Source organism: Serinus canaria, chromosome 11 (genome assembly GCF_022539315.1).
Source record: "Serinus canaria isolate serCan28SL12 chromosome 11, serCan2020, whole genome shotgun sequence".
Lineage (NCBI taxonomy): Eukaryota > Metazoa > Chordata > Aves > Passeriformes > Fringillidae > Serinus > Serinus canaria.
In genome coordinates this window covers 2,214,452-2,241,513 of record NC_066325.1, presented here as the reverse complement: position 1 = coordinate 2,241,513, position 27,062 = coordinate 2,214,452, and the positions used below count along the sequence as shown (strand labels likewise).

Sequence of the window (27,062 nt, the reverse complement as noted above, 5' to 3'; positions counted from 1 at the left end):
TGACACTCCACATTGTCTGGGAGCTTGAGACAGGAGCTCTTCCAGCAGCAGGAGGTGCCTGGATCTCACACTCTGGGGACCTTTTAACACTTCTACAATAAAAATAGCTTCTAGAAAGTAAAGGAGAGAAAAGCTTTGGGCCACATGTTCAAGGCTGGTAAGGGAATGCTGTGGAATATTTTGGAATGTTGTGGGACACTGAAACATTGTGGAAGGTTATGGAATGTTGTGGAATATGATGCAGGATCCCTGAGGTGCAGGAGGTCATTCTGGCTCCTGCAACAGAGCAGTAGTAGTTTCAATTTTCAGATTATAAATGTAAAAGAAACTGTATGTTGCATTGCTACTGCAGCATACCATGATTTTTCCTTTCTTGTCAAGTTTGTCTTCCCCCAGAATATCCCACTGGAATGAGAGCATCAGTCACAATGCTTCTCAGCTTGTGATATTAAGTTTCTATTTCTCAAGTATTTCCCAGGCATGGGACATAAGATTTTGTAAAATTCCCTCATTTAACCAGCTAAATAACACTGCTGCTTTGTTTCACAGACACTCACGTAGTGCCACAGATAATTTTAACTTTAGTGACATTTCTCAGAATGTCAAAATTATTTTTTGAAATCTAACTTTGTTTCCTTCTACCTTCTCATCTGATTTGATCTCTCTCCTTCTTCCAAAAACATTTCCTGAAGCAAAACCAAGCCCATCTGAGTGCTTACAAATTCTGCAATAATTTCCTACTGTACCAACTGAAATTATGGTTGCAAATCAACCAGAACACTTGTGCCAAATGTCTTCCTTTCTCCTCCTAAAGAAACCCACCCATCACAAAAACCTGAAACCTGACACTTTCTTTGGCCATGATTCACCTTTTTTTTTCACTCCTTCCTGAACTGCACTGCTGAATTACCTGATCAGTTTTAAGGTTTCCCAAAGACTCATGCTGCCTCTCCTTGGATTTCAACCCATTCCTTCATTTTCATTATCTTCTCCATTGATTATCCTGTTACAAAGTAGATAATTTAACCCCTTCTGCTTCGATGTCCAAAACATTTCCTTCACTATCTTATTCTTCATCAAAACCTGAATTTTGGCTGTTAACAAAGCTCCAAAGTGTAAATAATCAAAAAAGAATTTTCATTGTGCAAGTTCAACCTTTTTATGCTCTTCCATAGGAGAGAGCAGATGAGGTACCACCAGCAGGAAGCTTTGAAACTGTCACCTTAAAAACATGTTGCACAATAACCTGTCAAAACACTTCCAAGATAAAAGACCATGCTGTTCCTCTAAAAGGCACATTAAGAAGTTGCAGTTATAAATAAATATGATTTTTAGATTTAAGCATCTGTAGGAAGGAAAACAGAAATTTCACTTTAAATGCCCAAGTGTTTTATATTTTACAGAGAGCTTCTCAAGGGGACAAAGGGGCTGTGGCTGGGGCACACTGCCTTTGCAGGGTGGGTGTTTGAGAGCCAGAGCCAGCTGAAGCATCTCCCACTTTGCAGACACAAATGTCACCAGGCCACAGAGACAAGGGGGTGCTGATGGTGTCACTTCACCAGGCAGCTGGGCAGACTTGAACTGTGGCCATTTCATTACTGTCACCACAGGGGCTGAGATCTCCTCAGACAACAGAAAAAAAAAACAGAAAAAAGCAAAATCCTGGCTAAGGAATCAGTACACAGGAATTCAGAACAAAGACCTCTGTTCATGTATGGGTGCTTTTGCATTTGAGCAGCACCAGAGAATCTAAGGAAATAATGGAAAATCAATTATTTAGACTAAAAAATAGTAATCTGACCCTATTTTACCAAACTGTCTCCTACATAAGCCTTGCACTAGGTCACCCATCCATCAGAGCTGACTGGGGAGCATCAGCTAAACAAAGCAAACTCAGTTCCTACTTTATTTTTTAAATCACAGCATTGCATAAGCACCTTCCACGGGGTCCACAGTGTCTTCTCTAAAGAGTAATACTGATAAATCAGCACTGCTGGTGGCTACTCTGTGCTTTGGTTTTGGATTTTAAACACCTTCATTTATTTTTCACCTTTGTGTATTTCTTCCAAGCTGTCTCCTGGTTATGAAGATGAAGTATGCATTCAAGAATTTCATTAAGGTAATTTCTTTCAAATAAATTATGGTATTCTTTTCCTCTTTTTTTTTTTTTTTTTTGTTGCAGAATTCTTAAATTTGCCTTTCCTGTATTTTATAGGAATCAAACTTGATGATCATGTATTTATTTCCTAAATTTAGACTTCACAGGACTTCATATAATCCAAGACTAAAACAACAACAAAAAAACCTGTCCAAAAAACAGAATATCAATTCATGAAGGAATTCAGGTTGGAAGGAACACCAGGAGGTCCAGCCTGCATAAGGCTCTGTGCAGTCAGGGAAAGATTTCTAAACTAAGGACTATAAGCTACTGCATTTTTCTCAGTGTCCATTAAAAAAACCACCAATGTAACTAACAAGCACCAGGATACACAGAAAATTATTCACCAAGATGCAGTCACTGAATGGAGACAACAAGAAAAAAAATAAAGTATTTCTTTATTTTTAATAAATAGGAATTAAGCATGAAAACAGCAAATATGTTTTTATCAAAACATTTAAAGAGTATCTATGTTGTGTAACAATTTGTGGAATATTTGATAATGTGAACAATTATAAATTAAGAGTACAAACAGGACAGATTAAAGTAGCCTGAGAAATAGATTTCTAAATAAGCAAGGTTTGGTTTGCTTATTTTTTAATCTCTCAATTTGTGAATATTAATGGCATAAAATCAGGAGGCTGTTACAATTAAACATTGAGTTGTTTCTGTATAACCTCTTCAGAATATACAATAAATAAACTCAATGAAGATTCAAATACAATTAGAAATGGAAGAACTAAGGGATGAACTTATTTGCAGTTAGATATGATATATATGATTAAATTTACAGAGAGATTTATCTATACCTATGTGCTCTTGAAACAGTATCATCTGAGTTTGTTCTATCACACCTGTGAACACTCAGTCTCTGGAATTAAAGTTACAAAGGAACAAGTTCTGAGCACTGGCAGCTAACTGAAGACTGGCATGGATCAAACGCTGCAGTTACAGAGAAGAGACTGGAACACATTTAAATGAAAATGAACAAATGAACAAAATTGTTTAAAACAAAGTCTAAAAATCTAAGAAGTAAAAAGTTTCTAAAAAAATTAATCAGAATTTTCTGAATTTGTTTAAAGGCCAGAAGTGTAAGCTATGATTCTCCAGTGGCACAGAAACCCTTGGTACCTATTAAATTTCAAAGGCAATTGCAAAAATCATTTCACAGAATTATTCTGGAAGTGTTAGCCACTGTCTCCTGTGTTCCCAAGGACTCATCCAGTTTGGAGCTGTATGTGGAGAACCCAGAGGCATCCCAGGCAGGGGGGTCTGGAGCCAGCACAGACCAGAGCCTGACCATGAGTTCAGGGTGTGGTGTTCCACCAACAGCACCTTCCTCATTGTCAGAAATAAAATGTGCTTGGAAAACACACATCACAAAATTAAATAATTGTTTGAAGGCTATGGATTGTTAAGTAGCTAAAAAACAGTGAAAGTGATACCTTGGCAGCCTTCAGCAAAATTTCCCTCTCTTGTTCATCTTTCCTTTGCTTTTCCAAACGCTCCAACTGCTCAAAGAACTTCAGCTGGGATCGGACATCTGTGGCTTGTTCGTACCACTCATCATCCTGGAAAACAGGACAGCCTTGGGACAACAGCCACCTCACCCACACCAGGCATCCAAAGACTGCAAGTGTTACACATTAAAATCTTTCCATTGTACTAATAATAAAAGGATTATTTTTTAGGCTTGGGGGAATGAAGCCAGCCTATGGTTAATAACACAGTAAGAATCTGATAATTCCATTGATATCTAAGCAATTTTAAGAACTGACTTATCAGCACCAGATACATGAAAGAGTTAGAAAAAGTAAAACCAACTGACTTAATGATGGAAAATATCTAAAATGCTTAACTTTATTACTGAATAATCCAAGCTATAGTTTATAAGCAGGCTCATAACCTATAATTCCTGCATTGGTACTAATCTTGAACTAGTAACAGACTTCTCAAGAAGCAGCATTATAAAAGCATTAAAGCTAAAAACTCAGTTGAGAATAAGCTTCTAACTCCAATTAAAACAGAAGCTTATAACAGCTAAGAGCATGCTAGTTTTCCTAGCACACAGCAACCAGGAGAGTTTATAGCATGAGCCACATGGAGAACACTCAGAATGTCAGTCAGAAAAATAAGTTTTCCACATTATTTTCATCCCATTTATCTACTTAATGTTCTCCTTCTGACTACCATGCTATGAAATCAAAGAATATCATTAACCAAGAAAAATACACAACACAGAGATAATGCTACATTTCAATCAGAGGCAAAAGCAACACTATCTTTTTCCTAAGGATCTTTTAAGGCACTGTTTTAAATTCTTCTTTGGCTTCACATGGACTAAGCAAACTGTTTTCTTCTCAGACACCATCCTAGAGAGAAGGAAGGAGGGACTCAACACTTCTGAAAATGATAAATACTGAAAAGAAACAAGGATATTTACTTTTAATCCAATATAGCAGAATATATCCATCACTTGCAGTGAAAGATCTAAGTGTAGGTAATAACAAGGAAGAGTGGCCTTTATTTTTTAATCCATTTTTCTATCACAATGACATTGATTATAGTCACAGATCCCAGAGATTATTGTTTTTGCAAATATCACATGGAATTAGTCCAACCGTGACTCAGGTCATGGGGCTCCCAGGTTTGGGAAATAGGTAGGCTAAGACACAGTCCAAAGATGTTTGACTAGAGTGCCACTCCAGGAATACTAAAAAGTACAACACAAAACCAAGGAACAAACTAAACCAGAGCTACTCAACATATAAACACATGCTAAAAAAATCAAAACACAGCTTAGTCAACACACAACTAGTTATTGCCATCTTCCTTGACACCAGTCTAACAACTACAATAACTAACAAGCATCTTACTTCTACTGGAGAAGGTATTTCAAATATATCAAGAAAGAAGTTTAATTTATTTGAATTTCAAACTGGTTTGTAGATCTTTATTTATATTTCCCCCTGGTTTGAGATATCAAAATTGTTTCCATTTTCTTCAGGAATACAATCACAAACAAAAGAATCAGTGAAGAATTTACAGCTGAATTCTTTAGTTGCTAAGGCAGACATTGGCAACTTTTGTAAAGTATTAACATTTCTCACATCCAGGAAAGCTACTGTAGATTCCTAAATACTAAAGCAATTTCGATCCGATTCCTGGATACCCTGGGCACAAAAGGAGCTTCAGGAATCAAGTCTTGCTCCCAATCCATGAGCAGAAATAGCTTACTTAGCACGTGCCCAGTGCCAGACACTTCAGCAGAGGACAGAAACAACTGCCCACCCTAGTGCCCCAGAGAGGAGAGGGTGAGCTGGCAGGCAGTGCCAGGCAGAGCCCATGGCAGAGTGCTGCTGAGCAGAGCTGCACTCAGGGCAGCAGTGCAGCACCAGCAGGACAGCAGGACGTGGCTATGTGAGCACAAACCCCTTGGCACACTTACTTTGTACGACTCCATCCGGTGCTGGGTTATCACTGTCACCTTCTCTATCACTGTCCTTAATCTGCTCTGTGTGGCATGGGAAATAAAAGTAACCACCTCAGCTGGCACATCAGTAATTCCTAGTTTTTTAGCTAAAGCAAAAAAACAAAACAAAACAGAATTAGCTTACCCCCCATAGGAAAAAAACCCAAATCACAAACAAAGCTCTAAAGGACTTCACATCACTATTTCACTTTCCTGAATAGAAAAACCCATGACAGTGTATTTATGTGGCTTTGGTGACACATTCATGACCCCCTGAAAAGGGTGCAACTCTACAGATTTAAAAGAAAAATTAGAGAATTTCTGTAACACTTGAGAGCACTAAAGAACTTTGCTGAAGTTTAGCCTGGCACATTAAAATGAGGCATGTAAGGGTATGAGACAATCTGAGTTCTCAGTTGTTCTACACAGGAAAAACAATTCCTTTATTTTCAGAAGCACTAGTGCAGATGAATTTCAGTGTTGAGCAGGTGAAGGTGCAGCCCAAAGCATTCTTTAGCCTACACTATTGGCATAGTACTGATAACAGAAATTCTTTAGAGAAAAAAAACAAACAAACAAACAATTAATTGAAGGCAAAGAAAAAAAGTCATATTAAAAAGAATTGTTTAGAAACACCAGCTGTCCCCTCAATACATATTCAAGGTTACCTGGACATTTGACACTTTGTCTTGAGTTTATAAGAAAAGCAAACAGTCTACAGTCTAATGCATTTACATATTTAAAAAACATCCAAAAAACAGAAAAAAAGAATAAGGACTCCTCATTTCACCAAAATAATTACTAAGTATTGGATATAAATTTGTAGATATTTGAATATATGTACTTATTTAAACTACAGCCCTACAAAGGCATGCCTGGTGCCAGCAGGACAGTTTTGTGGGTAGAAAACTCCCTGTGTGCATGCACAGATACATATATTTCACACAGGAAAAAAACGGGTAGTTGTGTTTTGTATGGACCATTGGTACTGAACCACCACCAAAGAATAAATCTGCTGAGTCAGTTTTCCATTGAACGGACACAAGACTTTCAAAAGCAGTTCGGCTGGGACACATGAAGGGTTATGCAAAACACAGAAATCTGTGACTGTTTCGCTCAGTGCTTCCTACAGAGCCAACTGCAAGGGGAATCCTCCTCTGGGGAGGGGTCCCTGAGCAAACGCCGACCTCGGCTGCACGAGAGCGAGTGTTGGCTTTCCGAGGCGTCCCTTCCTTTCCCTGGCTAAATTCCAGAGCAAGAAACCGACCCACGGCTCAAGAATGTGGGAGAAATGAGCGCGGGGGGCACCGGGAGCGGAGCGGGGCCGCAGCCAGGGGGAGCCGCCACCTGCCCCGTCCTGTCCCGCCCCTTCTCCCCTTCCCTTCCTCCGGCTCCCGATCCAGCGGGATCTGCCCCATCCCTTCCCTTCGCTCCCGCTCCATCGGGATCTGCCCCTTCCCTCCCCTTGCTTGCCCCTTCCCCTTCCCTTCCCTCCCATCCCAGCCGTGGCTGCACCAGCCCCACCGCGCTCCCAAGCCGCGCCTCCCCAGCACGGTTCTCTACTCCGGCTACCGCTGGTGCTCATTTTAGGGATTCTTTGAAGTCTTTACCTCTTAAACTAACTTAATCACCGACTCACTATCTTACATGTTACCTTAAGGATTTCAGCAAGATGTATATATGATTTTTAACTAATTTTTTGCTTTATCATGGGGGAAAAAATAAATGAAAACTTTCTTAGTGCCCAATTTGTCCTGTGTAATGGAGCTGGAGCTGCGCTCAGGTTGCTGAAAGCTGAATGAGTAATGGCACGCAGACACACACATTAAATCCCAATGCTGCAAATGCCACCCAGGCAAATGAAGTCCTTGAAGTTGGGAGGACAATTCCTACAGGCAGGAGCAATTCCTCCAAGTCAGACTGGCAATATTTGAGCACACACCGTTGTACTACACAAACACATGTAAGCAAAGCCATCACTCAGAAAACCCTAGTCTGAAAGATAAAATGCAAGTAAGAAGGGACATTTAATTAACTAGTATCCAGAAAAGAGGCTTGGAGATGGAAAATTCTGCCCTATTCTAGGTAAGGGTGAGAATGTGTAATTGTTACAGTTCTTTGAATTTGAGTGTAACTACAGCTACCCAACTTCCCTGAAAACACACACACTCCACTCCTTTTATAACAAGAACTGTTGCCATCTTGGGGGTTTTTTCACAATAAAGGTCTTTCTAATCTCAAAGAATTTTACTCTGAATAAAGTCAATCATTATGGGACTCTTCTTGTCCCTTTAACTCTTCAGAAATTCAACCATAGTCTATGGACCATTCTCTGATTTATCTTATGCCCTAGGATTCTTGTCCTTCATCAGTCTCTGCAATATCCCAGTAACTTCCTTCTCCTAAAATCCCCTAACATAACATTCCCAAGTCCAGAAAACTACCCAGGGGCCATAGAGTCCCTTGGGAATCTGCCCTGGGACTTACCCTTTTTAATGGGTGTCTCAGAGACCTCCGGGGTGAGACACCACCACCAAGTCTGCAGATGGCACCACTCTAAGCAGTGCAGAGGGAAAGGACCTGGCCAGTGAAATGAGAGAACTTCATGGAACTCCTGAAGGACAAGTGCAAAGCCCTGTGCCTGGGCTGGACTCCCTGGAATGCTGTGGGCTGGGGTCAGCAGCCCTGGGGGAATGCATGGAGAGCCTGGAGGCCAGCAGGTTACCCAGGTTCCAGCACTGCACCCTGGCACCCATGGGCTGCACCTACAGCAAAGCAGTAAATCAGGGGCAACCAACCCCTCCTCTTCACTCAGCCCACACCCACAACCCTGCACCTTTGGGTCACCCCGTACAAGAAAAGCTTAAAAAAACTTTAATCCAGGAAAAGTCAACAAGATGGTCATGGGGGCTGCAGCACACAACCTACAGGAGGAGAACATGAGGGTTCTTTTTCTTGGAGTAAGAATACTTAAGGGAAAGTTGACTGGGGAGATAGAGCCAGACCCTTTATTAAGGTTGCTTGGAAGAAGAATGAAAAATAAATTCATAAACTGAAACAGCTGTTTCTGACTGGCTATGGGGAAAAATTCTTTCAGGAAGAAAGAATAATGGAACACTTTGCACAAACAAGTTGTATACTGTCCCACCTCTCAAGTTTTTAAGACCTGGCCAATTAATGCCCTAAACAACCCAGTTTAAAATTGAATGTTGATCCAGCTCTGAACAAGGGACTGGAGTGATTCAATGATTCCTGCCCTCCTGCATATGTGCTTCCATATTCCTTGTTACTGCACAATACTGTGAGATCTCTCCTCCATCTCAGATCATCCCCTGGCACATCTCCCAGTCCATATTTGTCCAGCATTTGTCCAGCTGAGCACAGCCAGGGACCCTGAGCCTGGCCAGTCTGTGCCAGAGAGCTCACTGGCAGCCAACCAGGCAGAAGAGCAAAGAAAAGGAAAAAATGGGTTCACTTCCCCCTCAGCTCAGGCACACAGAGGGGGCTCCATCTAACTCCTGATTTATCAATCCACTCAAAAGTGACCTGAAGGGAAAGAAGACAGGCAAAAGGAATATTCAATCACTTAAGGCTAAAATTCTTTGGAAAACAGGATAAGGGGGAAAGAATACAATTTTCCCCCAAATGAATTAGCATCAAGGAATCAGACTACAAAAAGATTTTTAAAAAGTCATCTTGTCATCCACATGATTCATCATGTGTGGAAGCATCATCACATCTTCCCTGCTCTAAATTACATTAGTTAAACCCTGGTAGCTTGGGATGTCAGAAGCAGCTGCAATCCAAAGCTGCATACTACACCAAGATTTGGCACACTCCTTGAATACTTGGACTGTACTTGGGGCAAGGGTGGGAAAATTACCAACTTCATCCACACTTGGAAATGCTGGCCTGCTTTTCCTTTCATTCACAGTTGCTCACACCATGGTGCTGAATCCACAGACCCACAAGATGCTGTGATACCACTGCTCAGAGCCTGGCCCTTTTCTGCTTTCTGCTACTCACAAAAAATGCCACACAGAAATTGAATCTATGCACGGGCTGGTAACAGTTAATTTTCATATGTTTCTATATTAAAGTCTTAGTTCTGTCTTTTTTTTTCTTGACTGCCATTTCTCCTGCAATCGACTCTTATTTATAAATTTCTTTAAATGCAATGTATAAAAGTTATCCACTCTCATTTATAAAAAGCATACTGGAATGCTGTCTGCCATCAAAGGAAAACAACACTTATCTCTAAATGGGGAATTCCTGACACATTCTTCTAGTCTGCCCTGATTACTTCTCCCACTGTTAATAGGAAAAGGCTACTCCACTCTTCCCTTTACAAGATTCCCTAGAGTGATAATGATGTGGAACAGAAATATGATTTATACTTTTAAGAAATGTATGATACACATACATAATCTAAATCCACAGATATACATATACTTCTACTAAACATAGCTAATTATACTACAAAACACAAATATCCTTATTTCTCATCTTTCTAATTAAGTTATTGGACAATGGGCTTCATCAACTGATATTTTTATTTAGGCCCTAGCATTCTGAATTCCAGTCTTAACTGTACCATTTGATCTTTACAATACATACATTTAAATATGTGCAGAAACCAAGGAGAAAAAATAGATTAAAAAAAAAAAAAGAACTTACTTCTATCAACAGAGTGCTTTCCCCTGTCTGTCCTCTGTTCTTAAAAAGTTTAACTTCTTTCTGATTTTAGGTGATCAGCTCAATGTGCCTAAAGTTTGATGATGTGGCAATCTTAACTTGCAGTCTTGTGATCAGAAGTATCATATGTGGAATTTGAAAAGAGTTGCTTGCTTTTAAATAATACATTTGTTAAATTTAGACATTTTGGATAACAAGTATATGCCTCAAGTCTTTAAAATTACTTTAGCAATGTAATTTTGAACTTTTCCTAGAGCTATGATAAAAACATCATCAAGGTTAACAAAAAAAAAAAAAAAAGAAAAAAAAAGAAAAAAGAAAAAAAGGAGCTGGAGCAAAGAAATGCTCCAAGCTATAATTTTAACCCATCTCTCCAGTTGAATTCAAGTTTTGATATTGTTAAAGACAAAACTAAGGTCATACTCCTTATTCAAGTGCTCTTGCCAGATCTCTGTTACACCAGAACTGTACAAGACAATCAAGAATTGATGACTGATTGAAAGAAAACTTCAATTCTTTGTGGCAGAACTCAGTTACAGCACACCCTCAGAGGCATCAGATGCTACTGAAGAGTCACAATATCCTACATGAGAAATATGAGGGACAAATTTGTACTTAAATTGCAAGTTTTGAATCTGCCAAGCATTACAGAACAACACAATAAAGTCTGCCTACATGTTAATTCTTAATTGCAGGTCTGGAAGCTTTAATAGCAAACCCTGCTTCAATTAGAATTTAATAAAGATCTACAGTATATGAGCATGCAAAGAAGTGTGTTAGGATATTTTGTTACAAATAAACTATATTATATTTCAAATTTTTTCATATTGCAACAGAGTTACTGTAAAGTCAGAACTTAGATACAAGTTCCAAAAACCTTGAGGGAAAAAACGTTCAGCAATATTATTCTGATATTGGCATATGTGTCAGTAGCACAAGATTGTTTTTTACAAATATAAAAGCACCTAAACCTTGTAACTGAAAACTTTTTAGGTCTCATGAAGTGAAAATTCTGCTATCATCTGCTCAGTTATCTGAAAGTCACTGGCTTTGCTGCACTTTAGAAGTTTAATTATATTTTATTGATCAAAAACCAAAACAAATCATAAGGAGGGTACTGCCCTATTTGGGAAGCAGAAGAAAAATACTGTCTTTGCAGATAGGCTTTCAAAGAATCAAAAAGTTACTTCAATAATTTATAGTATAAGAGGACTGACAGGATTGAGATCAAAGATTAAAAAAAATTATTTGTAAAACATCAGGTCTGACTCTGATTATTGATGTGATAAATTATTGAGTGCTGTATAAAATCTCTTTACGTTTACACTCAAAACAAGAAAACCTTGAAGAACTGGCTGTAAGCAGTTAAACAGCTCAGATTTAGGGCTTGAGCTGTCCTTCAAGAGCAACACTGGGAGGGTGCATAATTAGAGTCTGTTTGCCCTAACCACAGGTCAGAAATGCAGAAAGCACTCGCTCCTGTCACCCTAACACCAGGAGCAACTTCCTGAACTTTAAATTCTGTGTGTGAAATACTGGCCCAAGATCCAACTGGAATCAGTCTTGTTAGGTCCAGACCCCTTCTGCCATTACAGCTGGCTTGCACACCACAAAATAGAAAGCAAAGTCCATCCCCCTCCAGTCTGAGACATTATTTAAGGTTTTGTTTAACCTCATTCAACACCATCAGATCTAGGAAAATGCAGTGAGGAAGCATCTGGCCAGATCTACCCACATCCCAGCAAGCAGATCATCCTGCCCATATCCCAGAAAGAGTTGGGCTGTGCCTTGGATTGCATCTGTAACTGAGGCTCAAGCCCCTTCCTGTTATCCCAAAAGAGCCACCACAGTTTTGTGCCTCAGTCCCCCTGCAAGCTTCCCCACCAGGAAAGGCAATGCACTGGGAACACAACCACTTCAATCCCTGCAGCCTCCCAAACCATGCAATTCTCTAATAAAGAATTCTATTCCTTCATTGCACCAGCATAAGGGAACCTGACCATTTTATGGCACTGCTGTAGATGTAGCAGTGAAACATTTAAAACACCTTCATCTCTGTACAATTACATATAACTAAATACTGCATGACTGGTTAAGTAGACACTGTTCAGGAATTACAATATACAGGAACTTGTGGAAATTGCAAACTGAAAAAAATGGGGTGAGGGGCAGAGCAGTTTACCTTCTGAAACCAGATAAGCAGTATTTGTGAAAGACTCAGCTTGTGTGGTCTGTACAGAAAGCAAGCCATGAAATCAAGAGAAAGCAACTGGAGCTTTATCTGATAGTGTGTACTAATAATTCTAAATACTGTGTACTAATAATTTTAAATACTGTGTATTAATAATTCTAAATACTGTGCATTAATAATTCTAAACTGAGCAGTCCCAGGCTGACTAAACACAGAGGGGAAACAACTCTGCTGTACAAAGGGGCCTTGACATCCTGAGAAGCACAAATGGCAATTATTGAACTGACTTCTCCCAACCTCAGAGCAGTGTCCTCAGCCCACAAAGTCATCCATCAATACTGCATTCCTAGTGCTATCAAGAGGAAAACCCAACCCTAAATATTAAGTAGAGAATGAGGGATGGAAGACAGGAGAAGAAAAGATTAAGGTTGTTTAGGTTCAGAATACCCTGGGGTTCTGTTGGGGTGGGGGGCTCCCAGTGCCCTAGACAGATTTTCAGTACTAAAAACTGAATGCAGAGCTTGTTAAACAGTGGTAGGGCAAACAGCAACTCCTAGTTCTGATTATTAAAATTAGAGTTTCCTAGGGGTGCAAGATAACCCAGTGATCCCAGGCAAAGGAAACAGCAAGATAATTTTAGCTGTAATCTTCTGGTTTCAGTCCCTTGAATAAAAGCTTCAAGTCTTACTAACTAAATGTATAAATAATTAAATCAATGTTGTCTTGCTGTACTGTTAAGCTGGTCTGCTGCTAGAAGACAGCGTGAGGAAAGGAGAAACTACAAAACTTCAGCTGCTACCTTGATAAAAAGAGCCAAGCCAAGGAAGTGGTTGGAGCAGGCGCCTCTGCGAACCTGTAACCCGGAGCTGTTCAGGAAAGCCCCAGGCCAGGGAGTGTTTCCTGCCAAGCAGAGAATCCCTGCCGAGTGCTTGGAGATTTACTGCAGGTTCCCTGCAGCAGGTACACACCAGCACCCTCTGAGAGGGGCAGATGGCCAAGATAGAACCCTCAGCTCCAAACCACCCTGGGCTGACAGGACAAGGTTTTGCAAAGCAGCCTCTGATGGTGCTCACCACTGCCAGTGCGCCTCCATGGGGAACAGCCACTTCAGAGAGAGAGAGAGTGACTTTTTATCACACCGTAGCTTTTATTTGCAAAACAATGGAAAGCCCTACATTCCTCACTTCAATAAGCTTGTTTGTAAAAAAACATTCCTCCTCTCAGAGCTTAAGAACTAACTCATGAGTCGATTTCTGGACAAACGGGATATCTTTGTTGGATTAGGCCCTTTTCTGACCCAGAGATGGGCAACTGAGAGGTGTTTAAAAACTTTTATTCCATTTTCAGTCTCATGAGAAGGATGAGACAACACAGATGTTCTAATTCACATCATCACAATCAGAAGCCAACTATTTCCTAATTACAATACACCATGAATGTTTCTTGGCCCATCAGGTTTGGCCACACCATGCTGTAAATGCCCTAAAGCAAATCATCTAAAATTACCCTTTGTGGATCCCACTACAATGCACCTTTCATAGTTGTGTTTCTCCAAAGTATCCAGTCTTATTTACAAGGCCATCCTTTGGAACTTGTGTCCAGCTCCACTTCTCTCTCACCAATGTCTGTCCCATTTCAGGGCATTTCTCAGTCAGCATTTCTTATCTCAAAGTTCACATACAGATGCACACTGTGTGAGCTTTCTGTCAGGCTTGGAGAATTCCCTACAAAGCCATTTCCCACAGTTCTTGAAAATTCCCAATTTTCTGGGAGTAGTGTTTGTCCTACACTTCTTCTGACTACCCACCTTGGGCTGATTGCCCTGGAAGCAAGAAACTGACAAACTGCTCAAACATCAGTTATTTTTCAAAATAGATTCCAAACTTACAGATTAAAATCCTCAAGATACATACCACGCTCAGTGCAAGACACAGCAGGGAAAAAACATAACCAGCCATGCAATGTAACCTAAAATAATAAAAATGAGGAATAAAATGCTACACAATTTTTAGTATTGCCTTTTCCTGTCCCCTTCAAAGTAAATGCCAACCAAACTATTTTAGCAAAGTAAGATTCAGCTGAGACTTTTAAGCTCTGTAGTGTGAATGCACAAGCACAAAACCATTCAAAGTGTTTCAGGCACTATAGTGGATTGAACTCCTTCAGTACAAACTATACTTCAAAAACACTTATGTACTTATATAACTGCATACAAAGTTAAGCAAACCTACAGTGGGTAAGAGTCCATCATCCTTTCTCTAACAGTAGTATTAGGAGATGCTGCTAGAAGATTATTAAAACAAAAAGTGTGTAGTGCTCACTGTGCACAAAAATTATGCCTTGGTCTGTCCTAAGTTGGAGCATCTTATCTTTCTATCATGTCAGGATGGAATGTTTTTTACACTGATTTTTTAAGTAATTTTTTGAATTTGCAACACTGTAAAACAAAGAGTTCCACAACTCAACATCACACTTTGCAAAAACGATCTTTTTGTTTATTTTGAACTTTTGCTTTCTAATTTTAATACACTTTATTCTTGTCAACAGAAAACAAGCAAAATAGCTCCACTCTAGAGGGTCATCATGGTGTAATTATTTTAACACAACAGAGCCACAGAAATAGCTGCATCCATGCAAAATCCATGTGCAACCCTGGCCACAGTCTCATCCTATTTTCTGTGCTGATTCAAAGCCTTTATATGCAAGTCCATAGGATTTGGGGCAAGAGAAAAAAAATTCATCAAGTAGAGAAAGAATTTCTCAAGAATCTACTTAACCCTAACTATATAACTTGTGGTTTTTGATGGACTGACCAGGAAAAAGCCTCCACTTCTCTAAGAAGTGCGTCTCAACCAGTGGGTAAGTCTGGGAACTTACTCATAATAGATGCTTTTTGGGGAAAAGAAAAACTACTTGGAGAAGAGGTCTGTGCTAAGGTATATATAACCAGACAAGCCAGTTTCCAAAATTCTGTCTCTAAGCTAGATAATTAAACAGCTGAAAGGCAGCTATTCATCATCCATGAAGAGTCTTTTTCATTACCCTTAGTGGTTTGTCTCTAACAGAACCCAGCTAGTTACCAAACAACATTCTGCACAGCTATGTGCAGGCTTGGAAAATGGAAGGAGCTGCCACAAAGCATGGAAGCATAAACAGTGCATCTTGGAGCAGAGAGCATTTGGCATTCCCACAGCAAGGAAGGCTTGCAGCTTGATCAGAGAGAACTGAGAGAACGTTAACTCTGAAGGAACATAAAGCACTACAATCAATTGTTTCCCTGCTCTCTTCTGTAATTAAACTGTGTGTCACCTAACTTCTTTTAGAAGAAATCAAAATCTCAATGTGTTAGGCAAAGACAATATCCTATGTTTGATGTTTAATTCCTCCTCTTTAAATAATTCAACTTGAAGATTATTTTTGTGCCATTTGATGTGTTCATTCTAAAAGAAGGGCGGGTGCTGAAGTTATTAAAAGGAGGCACTGAAGGACAAAGTCTTTGAGAACTACAGCTCCACATGCTGCCCTATAATCCCAGTAATCTGTGCTGCAGCTACTGAGCAGTGTGAGGAAAATACTAAAGACAGAGGAGGGGATGAAAACTGAAACAGGGGCAGGTCTCAACGTGTCAAATAAGAACACACAGATTACAGTTATATGACCTTTTCTTCTTCATCTTGGTTTTCCTAAAACAAAAAATACAGCATAATAAGCGTGTCCAAAGACATCCAGGAACATTCAAGAATAAACACAGAGTGAGTGCAGAGGACTAGGAAATATGTTCACTGTTTCTATGAATAACAGTAAATGCCTTAATGCAATTTTGTGCTTGGTTACTCACTAGAGAGTCAAATCAAAAGAGATTTTTACAAGGACCAGACCAGAAAGTACTAATATGGCAATGACACCAACAGGAGTCCCTAAGAAAACAACAGAGAAATTGTTAGTTGGGGATTTATCTGTTTTCATGCAGAACAGACAAATGTATTTCTTGAGCTAAACCCAGAATAGTAAACCAAGACAAGACCTCAGGCTTAACACCATAAATACAGTATTATGACAGTACACCAGGTAAGACAGGGATGGAGCAGTACTCCTGTAACAAAGTCAGAGGTGACAAACAGAGGCCAGCATCCTAGAGCATAGTCCTCACAAGGAACAGACCACACTCTCCATCACATCCACAGAATTCAAAGGCATACCAAGTATAAGAACTTGCCCTTTTAAGGCAAATTGTGTGAACAAAACAGGTATTTTGACAATTTTTTCCCCCCAAGAAACCATCTCTGACACCACAATCAGACCAGGCATCACAGTTGTCACCACAAGCCTGATGCCAAGCAGACATTGAGGCTTTGTCTAAGGCATGTCACACAGGCAGGATATGCACAAAACCCAGGAAATTCAAAGGATACCAGAAGGGTAGACTAAAGACCATAACCTGAATTTCAAAATGTCAGCACCTTCATCTGTCTATGCCCAGGATTACAATTAAAACTGACAACATCCCATATTCATTAATACCAAACAGAGCACCACCAGATCCACCACTGCAAAATTTAACCAGGTCAGATATGGTCGCTCAATTTTGTCAAAATAGCTTTAGTTTCTGATAAGTTTATAGTAAGGTGGCACTTCTACACTATTGTGCAAGAACAGATGGTGGCACCTCATCTGGCACAACTTTGTGTTGCAGCTACACAAACAATTTTTTTTCCTTGAAAACAAATACCCTTTGGTTAGCAGCAGGATGTCTTCAGACCAGTTCAGTGTTTGGCTATGACTTATTTAACACAAGGGACTGCAAAACTGGTTAAACCACAGATTAACCCCCTCTGCATTACAACCAATGAAAAAAGTGCCAAATTGCCAAGGAGTTACAGTAAATTCTGGACTTGTTTGCAGTAGGCTCAGCAACGTGAAGGAGGCTGACAATGGGAGAAGGAAAGACTAAAGGAAGTTTACAAAGTTTGTCAGTAATTTTAAGAAATGAAAACACTACAACCTTAGTATGAGCAGCAGGATTGCCAAATAAACATAATGAACAATCATTCCAACATATTTTTGAAAATATTACCTTTTCCTTTTTCCCCCTTAAAGGATCCTTGAAGATGCTGCTCACTGATCAATGACTTCCTCCTCCACAAAGATGTTCCAACATGTGTTGAGCGCTGGGGACATTAGCACCACCTCTAGAGCATGGAGTTTGCCTACAGGGATAATGTAAGTCAGCTTTATTGCAATACTGAATGGTTCTCTAAGGTTTTCTTTTTATTGTTCTTATTTTACATCCATGGACTTTATAAATGAATCTGGTAGAGAATGCATCTCCACAGAATGATGATCTTAATTTTACTCTCCTTTGCAGAGACCTGGAAATTTAAGCCATTCAATTCCCAGATGCAAACTTATTCTGAGGCTGGGTAACATATTTTGGTGGGCCCTGAAGGCCAAAACTGCCTTCCAGAAATAGCAAGACCTCTTAAAGATGGCACTTTCACTACATTCACAAAACAGAATGAAAAATGGGTGAAAACAAAATTATGGTGAAAACAAAACTTGAATTCTCTAAATATTTCTGAGACCAAGCATAATGGTCATGCTCTCAGTTCAGCTGGAGTAAAACCTCTGAAAATGACGCCTGAAGAAAGAGCATCATTTTCTTCATAAGTAGTCACAGTTTAAACATAGCTAAATTAATCATATTTATTTTGAGAAATTACTGCTTGATGAAATACCATCAGTTCTGACACCTAAAGGTGATAACAGCTAAAAGCATAACTCAGATTCTGTAGTGTTGCAGAGCCAATAAGATTAATAAAAAGAAAACCTTGTAAATACACAAGAAATATTGAACAGAAGCTGCCCTACCTTTCACAGAAAGGCAGACTCCAAGCTCTCAGGTGGTACTGAAGTTACCATTCCAACACATGTTGGGACATCTTGTAAAACAGGAAGTCTAATCATGGACCTATTAAAGAAAGAACAACAATAGGGTTTAACATTCTACTGAAGTACTTACTGATTATGTTTATTTGGCAACACTGCTGCTGATACTAAGATGGGAATGTATTCTCACCTTTTTTGAAAAGGAAATAAAAAATGTAAATCAAATATAGCTGTCTTATAATATAGTAACATTAGCAATTGATTCTGTTGGAATATAAAACCAAATTCTCTATTGAGCATGTGAACTCCAATCTCAGCCCAAGAAACAACTATCACAACTATGGACATTGGTTAGAAAATTGAGAGCAGCACCCATTATCTCATCTAAATGCAGTTTCTATCAAATTGCTTGTTTGATACTAATGAAAAAAGCTCAAGTTACAGAACTATTCCAGATGTCAGAATGTGGGTACATCTCTACACCTGCCACATCTCTGCAGTGCCAGACTGAAGCTGACAGAATCTAGAGGAAGTCCATGCTTTTGGCATGCACAATAACTTGCAATTTGGATTATACAATACCTAACATGACTTTTTTTGTTCCCTGAGAAAAAGCAAGTAGAATCCAGAGAACTCCACTGTAGGTACAGCTCAAGCATGTCCTTAGAACAGTGCTTGACTTCAATCTGCTACACTTATGAACAGGTAGGTGTTAGAGCAATCCCCAAACACAATCAAGAGTTCTGTCCACAGGCATTTACAGAGGTCATCCTGACAGAAAGATGCTGATGGAAAAAAACAATATTCAAACGAATACTTCAGTTTGAAGACAAATCAACTTATGGACAAAAAGTTAAAAGTCAGCAGTGAAAACAACTAAATCACATCAACAGAAAGTGCAGTGAAAACAAAATATTGTATTCACAGGTAATTGGAGAGCTCAGAATTTCAGAACACATAACCGTGATCATTGAAGTAGCTATAAAAGCCCTCTGAAGTAAGGCAACCAGAGAAATAACTACACTTTTATGTTAGAGCTGCTCTGTATATGAAAGAGCAGTCATCAATAGGACAGCTTCATTTCATTCAAACAAGAACAAAAATGTTGACAAACCAACCCAGAGAAAGAGGATGCCAGAAAGACTTACTGAACTAATAACAAATGCTTTAAATAGAGGCTGAAATTACCTGCCCTGGTTCCATGAAGGGTATCCCATGGGTTTTAACTTGGTTTAGCAATATAAAATACCCTCTAGAGCACACAAATTCTTTATTTAAAATATACAGATAGGCACCCAACTGCTGCCACTGCCATGCCACACAGTAGGTTCAACACACCCCAGAATACAGAAAACCCAGATAAGCTATTTCTGTAGGTTTTAACATGCACTGTTATAGCAGACGTGCAATTCAAGCGTGGCTGAACAAAGAAAGAATCAAGGCAGATCAATATTTCATCAGACAGAATTAAAAACATATTTTACATGTAAAATGACAAAGAGGGAAATCTATAAATTATGTTGAGCCTAACCATACAACTGTTATATTGACAGAAACAGTGGCTCTCTTCTAACCAGCCAAGCTTCTCTGAAGCTGTTTTAAAGAAGACTCTAGGCCTTACAACTACTGAACTAGGAGAAATTGGATTCATCAGCACATTTTTAAGCTTTGTAACAACTGGCATGCACCACTATGTGTGTTCTAGACTAAACATTTATTTATATGAAGCAAGAGAATCCAGAACTAAGTTTGTGGTGGGAAATATTGCAGCTGTATGCTATGTCAGTATAACACACTTTTCCAGAGGACATTGATAACAATGCTAGGTAAGCAACAAATACAGCATTTTGTAAAAGCACACTACAGACAATCTGATTTCTTAATGCAGGGGTAAAAAATTCTGAATAAATGTGAAATAAAAATATCATGGCTGATTCTCCAATAAATTTCTATCATATGTATTTAAGTTAAAATAATTTGGAAGATACAAGTTGAACAGTATTCAAAATTAATTCCATGTGGCCAAAACAGTCCCATTTCTTAGACTGCCACATCTGTTCTATTCAGTCAGTGCTCTGCAACAATAAAACTGAAGTAGAAAAATGGGGTGAAGAACACAAAGTGAAGAGAGAAAGGAACCATCTAAGCCACAGAATACAATATGGCTTAAATATTATTGCATTATGACAGTTAATTTATGGTTAGGGTTCACCAGAAGCTGTGACATTTTAGGGAGAGTTAATAAAAGCAAAATGGCATCACCTGATTGTAGAGGAAATCAGAAATAAAAGTTGTGAGAATTAATAACCTGCTGCAGATTCTAAACCTGTGAAGGTATCATGCTCTGTTCTTCACAAAATATAAAGCAAAATTTTTGGAACCCCCAGTGAAGGTTTGAGAGACCATCAAGTTCTCAGAAAAGTACATGAGGCAGCTGTTCCTCGTTCCATGGATTTAGTTATCAGGCATTATAAAGAGGATCATGTTTTATGCCACCCTTTGCTGTGTCCTGCTACCTTTCACTAATATTTAATATAACATGCCTTGTTCTTATCTGCACTCAGAAACCATGCTGTCATCAAGGAATTAAAGCCGAGGAGTCTCTATTTTCACAAGATGGTTCTGAACTATAGAAAGCTGTCACACTTAAAAACCTGCTTCACTAAGTGTTGCCTGCTGCTTCATTCAGTAAACAACAAAAAACTCAGAATGTCAAAAACTAGCTTCTAAAACCTAACCAACACAGCATTCTTACCCAGCAAGAAGTAACTTATAAATGAACAAAAGTGAAACAATTACAAATTATTAGGGTTATTTTTCTTGTTTCATTCCCATAAAACCATGTGGAAAAGCCAGGATTTTGCAGCCTTATTTATTTGTGAGGGTCTAATCAGCTTGCTTGCCCTCTGAAGAAACACCACTCATTCTACTTACAAAGCTCAAGACCTAGAAAGTGTCAGGAGTTGGTATGCACATGCATGATGCATATCAACCCCTGCCTCTCAACTTCTCAAAAAAGAGAGACAAAAGCCTTCCAACCCTTTGTATATGTTCCATTGTGCTCTGCTGTCATGTAGAAAGATCAGGGTTTAAAGTTTTATGATTCCGAGTGGAATAACAAAAGAAATACATTATATGCTGAGAAATACCCACTCTTGATTTTGCATCAAAGAAGAATTTGAAACAGTCACAGCCTTGCCTTCCTACATGAACAAATGGCAATGATTAGCAGCCCAAAATGACTAGATACAAAATTGGATAAGGAAGCATGTGGGAAGTGGATGAATATCTTTGCATGAATTACCTTTCAGTTACTTCTTCCATTTAAATGGATCAATATTAGTCCCTTAGACTTAAAATAAACTTTGGATCACAACACTGCCAAGCTCAAGTAGAGATAAGAACATACAATATATTAAGAAACCTCTTTCACTATGTCTTTGAGGCATCTGGCTGGTGGTTACTGCCAAAGTCTGAAGAGCATCTGCTCTCACTTTAGCAGTTTATATTCCAACTCTGGTGAATGGAAGCACAATCTCTGAAACAGCCTTTGGGGAACACTACCGAGTTGCTTGACAGAGCTCTTACTCAGAAAAGAGAGGAAGAGATTAATATTACAGAAAACCTGAAAGATCTAGCTTCTGAGAAAGGAGACAAGAGCAGTTTCCTAATACTGTACACACCACAAATCTCTCTTTTACTAAAACATGAAAAACCTGCCCTAAAACTGAAGTGATTAAATATGAATAGACCTAAAGGTACAAAATAACATCTGTTTAAGTCATATTCAGGCAAAATTAAGAAGAAACAATGTATCTTATCTCATTTGTCAACAGGCATAATGAAAACAGAAGAATGAGGACTCACATCACAGACTTTTTCCTAATGTGCTCGAGAAGGTCACGGGCGCTTTGCTTAGTCCTGGTGCTGTCACAGCAACATATGGCAATACTGAGTCTTGTAGTAAAGTTACAATGTCATTATTTTAAGTGCCCAGTAGCACAAATTACTAAATTTGTGTGTGGTCCTAAGCAAACAACAAATCTGACCACACACAGTGAAAGCCCAGCTTCTAAAACTTCAAAATCAGCTGAAAGAATTCTCTCCTCAAGAGCCATAGATCCCAGATAGTAGCCACTTCTGAACTCCACAGCCACTTTCAAAACTATAAAAGGCTTCATGGAAAACCAAAATAAAGCTCTAAAAGTGGCTGCAGGAGATCACTAGGAGTGGCCTCTCTTCTGGATTCACTGCTTTTGAGAAGTAAATCCCTGCAGCTGCTTTTAAAAGCTTTGAAAGTTTCACTTCAATTATCAAAGCCAATAAAGCTTCAAAAACAGCCATAGGGATTTGTTCCTCAGAGAAGCAAACCCCAAAAGGCAGTGATGAATAGTGTGATGGGTTCTGTGGCTCTTAAAGTATGTACAGATTCCTGTAAGTCCTGCACTTGTAATTACAACTCCATGTTGTGCAGCAATTGTTACAGCCAGACAGCTCATTAAGGCTGATGTGGCAAATTCATTACTGACTTCCCATTCTTTCTAACAGTTTTATGTCTGTTGCCTTTTCCTTTTCTTACACCTGCATCAACTCTTGTGTGAGCAACCCTCCCAACAGCTTCTCAGGCACACTTCATGAAGCCCTTGCTGGCTGCAGCCTCAGGTGGTGCTAAGGCAGTCCCAAAAGGCAGGACATGCTTCCCAGCCATCTGACTACAGCCTCAAAACCGTTCCTTTCTCTGAAGGGGAACTTAAAATGCCATTTTGTAAAGTACAAGAGTGAAGTCTGACAATAAGCCAATGAAGAACTTGCCTGCAACTGCAATATAAAAAGGCTCCCGTTAATTCAATGAACATAAACACAAACAGCATTTCAGAAGAAACCACAGGAGTTCAAAAAACCTCACAGCGCTGCTTTGCAACAAGATTTTGGTATTATCTTTAAAACTCTGAGAACCAGATCCCTAAAAATTTGTGATGTAAGCATAGGTCTGAAAGAGATACAATTTACACCCCTAATTAACTGGAGCTTAGTATGTTAAGACACCGATGGCACTGAAAACATTATGGAAATTATGCTGAAAATATACATTTAAGTACCAGAACACATAGTGTATATTAATAAAGTATGTCATATAAAAGGCATTCTATATTTCCTAACCTTAAAACATCATTCATTTTGAACAGTTATTCTACTAAAGTTTTGAACTTCCACTTTCAAATGGCAGAATAAATAAATATACCTTATTGCCACAATAAATAAACACAGCTTTTTGAAAACACGCTTTAAGAAAATCACTATGAACTTAAATAGATGCAGGTGTTAAGAACTGAATAACTGGTTTGTATGGGGAAAGAAAATCTTGACAGGAAACTTAAGCATTCTGTTAAATGTTACTCACAGGTGTCCTCTGTGACCTGTACTACTTACTCTACCTCTCTGTTTCAATCTTCTCATGTGTAAAACATGAAGGAGGATTGTGAGAAATAATTAATGTTTGCAAAGAGCTTTGAGATCCTTGGATATAAAAAACATGGGGAAAGCATGAAGTTTAAAAGTACCAGCATGCTATTTTACTTCCAACTTGAGGTAAGTAACTTTTATCACAAAAACCTTGAAAGTTTAGAAATACAAAATTATGGAATCAAATGCTTAAAAAACCATCTTAAGTGCTAAGCATATTCTGTTCCTCAGATCCTCATCACTCTGAAGGAAACACTCCCAGAAGGAAAGGATGTGCTTCTCACCCGTTTCAAGTATGCGTTTATGGAGAGGTACAGCAGCAAGAAAGGGTTCATCTTTACAGGACTGCATCTGGGTTCCAACCAAGTCAGAGTTGGTGGCCAGAATTCGGGCACTTTCTTCATTAAGGTTAACACCAGCCATAGAGGCAACATCATTGATGTCATCATCATCTCTGCAATTAAAGAAACAAACACATAAAACCAAATTCTGCATGTAATATATTCATTTTTTGCTTCATCTGCTTCTGCAGAAGCAATCACCACACCACATGCCCTGTGGGTGGGCCAATTGAGACACATCCCCTGGTGTCTCCATTTTCACAGAGTATCTTAAGAAACAACCATGGATTTCTCTGACCATATCAGAAAACATAAGAAGCAGGACAATTTGACTGGTAACAGAAGATGTGACAGAGGTGCCTTCATCTGAGAGTCAGTGATATCAGTGAAACCAGGCTGATGAGGAAACTAACAACTGAACATTGGGGTTTTCTCTTTATAAAGAAAACTAGGCATAAAATGGTAAAATAAATAACAGAAATTAAAAGCAAACCCATGAACTTTTAATCCTGCACTATTTCACAAGTTCCTGCTAAAAAGGCATCAAAGCATTTTCAGCAACAGTCAGGGAAGATTCTTTGGCCATGCTGAGCTCACAGGTAACCCTGGCCTCCAAGTGTGGCTGGAGTACGTGCTGGTAATTTCTCTGGCAACGTACAAATATCAGGTGTGTCAACAAGTTCTGGGAAAATGAGCTGCATTTGAGAAGATGATAATGGCAACTCCCAGGCCATTTCTTGCCCTGCAACATCCTTTTTAACAGCTTGAGAAAGCACAAGCAAACTTGAGTTTCCATACCTGTATCTCCCAAGCATCTTTACCTCCTACCTGTCTGAGGTATGACTCAGAGCTGTGAAACAGCCATCTGGATTTAGCACATTCTGTTTCACAGCTATTATTGACACAAAAACTATTTCAACATATTCTACAGTGATTACACAACCTTTGAGAATATCATTTTCAGAATACATATATATGGATAAGAACATTCAAGTCCATACTCCTATTACTGTATAAAGTAAGTAAACAAAATCTTAATTTAAGAAGACTTTTAAAAAACTGTTACATTCTTGATGTCCCCTGCACCCTAGAACACTTTGACACTTGTAATAAACTTAATGCCCACAGTAAAAACCAATAGCTGGAAGTAAGGTCTGAGAATGAAAGGAGGGAAATCCAAAAATCCATAATCTAGGTCCTCCCTCTCCTCCCATACTTTTCCTGTTACCTGCACTACAGCAGCCAATTTTGGTGGAAGACTACAATGGTTTGATAGATACTGGTTTTGTTTTCTTTTGCAGGAAAAAGTCAAGAAGGGACTTTTATTTGTGTAAACCTGCAAATATGTGCTGAACACTTGAGGCAGAGAATTGAATATTTACAATGCTTTCCAGAAAAAGTCTACACAAACGAGCTTCTATTAATTTCCAGGAGTATTAAGCACTTGGTTTTTTGTCTTCAAATGAAATTCCTGAGAACAGTGTGGCAACATCATAGAATGGTTTTGGTTGAAAGGAAACTTAAGCCCACCCAGTGCCCCCCAGCCATGGCAGGGACACCTCCCACTGTCCCAGGTGCTCCCAGCTCCAGTGTCCAACCTGGCCTTGGGCACTGCCAGGGATCCAGGGGCAGCTTCTCTGAGCACACTGTGCCAGAGGCTCAGCATCCTCACAGGGATCAATTCCTTCCTAATACCCAATGTGAACCTATAACCCTTCAGTGTGGAGCCATTCCCCCTTGTCCTGCCACTCCATGCCCTTGCAATTAGTCTCTCCCCATCCTTACTGCAGGCTCCCTTCAGGTGCTGGAAAGCCTCAAATGGGTCAGCCTGGAGCCTTCTCTTCTCCAGGCTGAGAAATCCCAATTCTCTCAGCCTTTCCTCCTAGGGATGTGCTTCATCCCTCCAGGCCTGGTGTGGACACAACACTCACCGAGGGACCCTGGGCCACACTGAGGTGCTGGCTCCGTGCCCACACCACACAACCAACACTGACTGAAATATTCAATGGTCAACTCAAACCTTTGTCATTCTACAAGTGAAAAACAGCAGGTAAAAACTGAAAGAAACAAAGATTCTGTCAGGTTAAAACCTGAATGCTTGAAATGGAATGAGAATCACCCAGGACCCACAAGGCCCAAATACAGCAGGCCTCAAACCATGGGAAAACCAAACTCCTATCAAGGCAGTTCCCAAGACACAAACTCTGAACTATGTAAAGCAGAAGTTTCTGGAACACAGACTTGAACCCAGAATTTCAAAACAAATCTCAAACTGACCAAAGCACCAGTGCAGTGGTGCCATCCCGTGGGCCCTCACCCCGCTGTGGGTCTGGGTGCCAGGGGACCAGCCCGAGCATGCGGGAGCCAGGTGAAAACAAACCCAGAGGTTCCAGGGCTGGCCCCACACAGAGAGCTCCTGTCCTGCCCTCAGCCAGCAGCTCCCACAGCTGGACAGGGGTTCCCAGTGCTGTCCATCCCTCAGCCAGCAGCTCTCACAGCTGGACAGGGGTTCCCAATTCTGTCCCTCAGCCAGCAGCTCCCACAGCTGGACAGGGGTTCCCAATTCTGTCCCTCAGCCAGCATCTCTCACAGCTGGACAGGGGTTCCCAGTGCTGTCCCTCAGCCAGCAGCTCCCACAGCTGGACAGGCGTTCCCAGTGCTGTCCCTCAGCCAGCATCTCTCACAGCTGGACAGGGGTTCCCAGTGCTATCCATCCCTCAGCCAGCAGCTCCCACAGCTGGACAGGGGTTCCCAGTGCTGTGCCTCAGCCAGCAGCTCCCACAGCTGGACAGGGGTTCCCAGTGCTATCCATCCCTCAGCCAGCAGCTCCCACAGCTGGACAGGGGTTCCCAGTGC

The 27,062-nt window shown here is 39.9% G+C and overlaps 1 protein-coding gene across 1 annotated transcript in view; it reads right to left on the bottom strand.

Moving 5' to 3' along the window:
* The window catches only part of LOC103821145 (transcription initiation factor TFIID subunit 4-like), a 145,325-nt gene that overhangs the window by 76,636 nt on the left and 41,627 nt on the right, over positions 1–27,062 (bottom strand). Inside the window, exons 10-12 of the mRNA XM_030227644.2 lie at positions 24,150–24,319; positions 5,607–5,737; positions 3,604–3,729 (exon numbers count right to left, since the gene is read on the bottom strand). Coding sequence (XP_030083504.1) covers positions 3,604–3,729; positions 5,607–5,737; positions 24,150–24,319 — 427 coding nt within the window. The remainder of the gene's footprint in view (positions 1–3,603; positions 3,730–5,606; positions 5,738–24,149; positions 24,320–27,062) is intronic.